The sequence below is a fragment of the Pygoscelis adeliae genome, unplaced genomic scaffold (assembly GCF_000699105.1).
Source record: "Pygoscelis adeliae isolate BGI_AS28 unplaced genomic scaffold, ASM69910v1 Scaffold120, whole genome shotgun sequence".
In the NCBI taxonomy this organism is placed as follows: Eukaryota; Metazoa; Chordata; class Aves; order Sphenisciformes; family Spheniscidae; genus Pygoscelis; species Pygoscelis adeliae.
Genome location: NW_008824032.1, coordinates 1,380,438 through 1,383,497, shown reverse-complemented (window position 1 = coordinate 1,383,497; position 3,060 = coordinate 1,380,438). Strand labels below are relative to the sequence as shown.

General features: G+C 48.1%; 1 protein-coding gene across 1 annotated transcript in view; it reads right to left on the bottom strand.

Annotated features, from left to right (window-relative positions):
- Positions 1-26: 26 nt before the first annotated feature.
- The window catches only part of VAMP1 (vesicle-associated membrane protein 1 (synaptobrevin 1)), a 4,470-nt gene continuing 1,436 nt past the window's right edge, over positions 27-3,060 (bottom strand). The window contains exons 3-6 of the mRNA XM_009330129.1: positions 2,716-2,845; positions 1,757-1,915; positions 1,457-1,508; positions 27-462 (exon numbers count right to left, since the gene is read on the bottom strand). Of these exons, the coding sequence (XP_009328404.1) occupies positions 410-462; positions 1,457-1,508; positions 1,757-1,915; positions 2,716-2,845 (394 nt within the window). The 3' untranslated portion in view covers positions 27-409. The remainder of the gene's footprint in view (positions 463-1,456; positions 1,509-1,756; positions 1,916-2,715; positions 2,846-3,060) is intronic.

Here is a 3,060-nt window from a genome sequence, read left to right as displayed (position 1 = left end):
CCTGCTGAAAGTTAGGGCTTTGTGGTAGCAGAAACAGAACAGGTATTCATAATCAGAAAGCTGTGTGGTTCATTCAGTCTCATCTGGAATACCTCCAGTCTCTCCACATCCATCTGCTATATAGTGGACTTCCTTTGACATTCAACTCAGTAACACAAAAGCAAAACACTCATTCCCACTCTGCCACTACCCCAAAGTCTTCCAGAAAGCTACAAGATAGTAGAAAGCCACAGGGTCCTGGCTTGTGTCTGCATAGATGAAAGGAATATTTGACATCCCCCATCAGACTCCTCACTGTTGTTCTTTCGTTCCTTGTGGCAGGAGATTTTACTCCTACACACGCCTTTTAGATAGTAACAAAACTACTTTCACTTAACTGCGTTTAGTCTGTTGCACTTGACTGAGGTAATCATGTAGGCTCTCCTTTATAACTGAAATGGCCATGTTCAGACAGCAAGTCATCTGAAAATAAGGACAGGCAAATAAATCGTTTCTTTAAATGCTCATCTCTCCATGGCTAGAGAAATCTAGATGACTACATCTAGCTCAGTCAGATGGCTCACAGTCACTGACCAACACCACAAACTAGCCTTTATTTCAGAAGCTCAATGAAAAGCTTAAGTCATGCTGCCACTCTTTTCAGGCAGAACGCTAAAGAATCTCACACGCTGAAGTCCTTCATCCCCAAAGGCACTGCATTAAGGCATTCTTATTTTGCTAGAGTCCACACAGGCACTATTTGACAAGCCCATACCCAAAAATAAACCACAAAAATTCCCTGCAGAAGAGCAGGAGCAATAGCTACCCACTCCTCCTCTACTTCCCTTTCCTCTAAACTCAGAGGACCCTCCCTAAAGCTGCAGCAGCTGTTGAAGAGTCTAACCATGCTCAGTAGAGCGCTTCAGAGTCCTATACAGAAGACAAATTAAAACCAATAAAGAAATCAATGAAGAAGCTAGGTGGAAAGGAAGGGAAGGAAAGATTCAGGGGCAAGAAGAGACAGGCAAGGGGACAGTAGGTTGCAGACTGAAGGAGATACATTCAAGTAAAAAAGTAGACTGGAGACAAAGCAATAGGAAAAAAAGGAAAGAACAAAAGGGCAAGTTACACCAAAGGTCCCCCAGAGACCTCCAAATCCCCCACTAGGGAAAGGGGACTTGCCAACCCACCCACTCCAGGGTAAATGCCCCTCATACTTACAGGTTTACCTGACCTGGCAGACAGAATTTCCCATTTCTACAATGATGGCCACCCCCAATTCCTTCCGTTACCATGTAAAGCATACCATTTCCACAATAAGTATGGGAGTTCCAGCACCACCACCTCCCTTCCCCAAGGACTGAAGTTAACACTTATGCAGCCAAGACCCTCCAGATCTCAAACCAAAAAGGAAGAGTTTAAAGTACTCTAGAGTTGGTGCTTCTTCACCTTTGATCCTGGGCTTTTCGGTACTTACTTACAATCACCACCACCACAATGGCACAAATCACTCCCATCATGATCATCATCTGGAGAGAGAGATTGTCAAAGAGTAATACTCAGAACAGATCGACAAGTTCACATCTTCCCTGACAGCCAGGGAACATAAGCCAGACCCTGAAGGTAGGACAGCCAAGGCCTCAAAGTCTCTCCACAGTGAAAGAATCCTAAGCATGTGAAATAGCTATTAAGCCCCAACTATCCTCTCAAAGCCCCGCAGCAGAAGACTAGCCCAATTTCCTTCTAATGAAGGAGATCATGGCACTAGGAAACTCACCTTGCAGTTCTTCCACCAGTACTTCCTTTTGAGTTTTGCTGCGCTACTTTCAAATTGTGAGGCACCGGCCTGAAGTGCATCTGCCCGGTCATCTAGCTCTGACAGTTTCTGGTCTCGTTCCAGCACCTTGTCTACATTTACACGCATTATATCAACCACCTGCAGAAGGAAGAATAGTAGCAGCAGTTGTATTGGTAGAGAGAGTTGAAAAAGCAAGAGCAGTAACTTGGCCAATAACTAACACTAAGGTACTAACAAGTGAAAGCCCTAAACAAAGAAGGATATGACACAGCTTCCAAATCGCTGCCTACTTTGAAGTGGGGAAAAAATTCTAGACCCCCTCTTAAAGAATCAGTTCAAGTACACTTAAACCAGGTCCTCAGCCCAACATTTCTGTTTTTAAAAGCTCTCAAATCCAGCAAGCCTAAGCCACCCCCCTCATGAGAGTAAATCATATGCTCGCTCCCCGGTAACTGCAAAGGTAAGTTAGAGCTACATGTTGCTGCCCCAGTGAGGCATAAAGGCGTTACTGCACGTCAGCAGCCACGCTACAGACACTGACCGGGGAAAGTCAGGCAAGGTTCCCCACACATCACACATTGAGCCTGCACACAGACCGTTCCCTTGAAGCAGCAGGCAGGGATTAAGAGCTGTTCTGGATGCTGCGTAGCTTTATTACCATAACAGATGCACGATACAAGGTACCAAAAATCTAACAGAAGTCATACCTGGAATTAAGCAGCTTTTAAACATAAAGCAATTTCATCTCTCCTCCAACCTCTTTATAGGTCCGCCGTCATACTTTGAGTATTGAGCATTAACACATTTCTGGTATTAGCATGACAAGAGCATCCACCCCCTCAGCAACAGACGCTTGTCAAGAACATCGCTGCTGCAGAACAGCAGAAGAAGAGTCCAGGCAGCCTACGGAAGCCAGCACAGTTGGCAGGGCTACTAACCTCCTCCACTTGGGCCTGCGTCTGCTGCAGCCGACGGTTGCTGCTCAGCTTGGGGAGGGACCCAGGGGGGCCCCCGCCAGGGGCTCCCCCTTCTGGGGCCCCGGGAGCAGGTTGCTGAGCTGGGTCAGACCTAGGGAAACACACATACGGGCAAAGAGAAAACCCAGTCGGCCACTCAAGAGAGAGGACACCCCCGCAAAATCCACCTGAACCCCAGTGCCCCCGGCTGGGGCAGTGTCAGCAGCAGCCCCGAGGGCCCGCGCCCTCCCTGGATCCCCCCGGACCGGGAGCGCCCAGAGCAAGGACAGGCCCAGGAGGGCAGCGGGGAGGGCCAGCCCCGGGGCG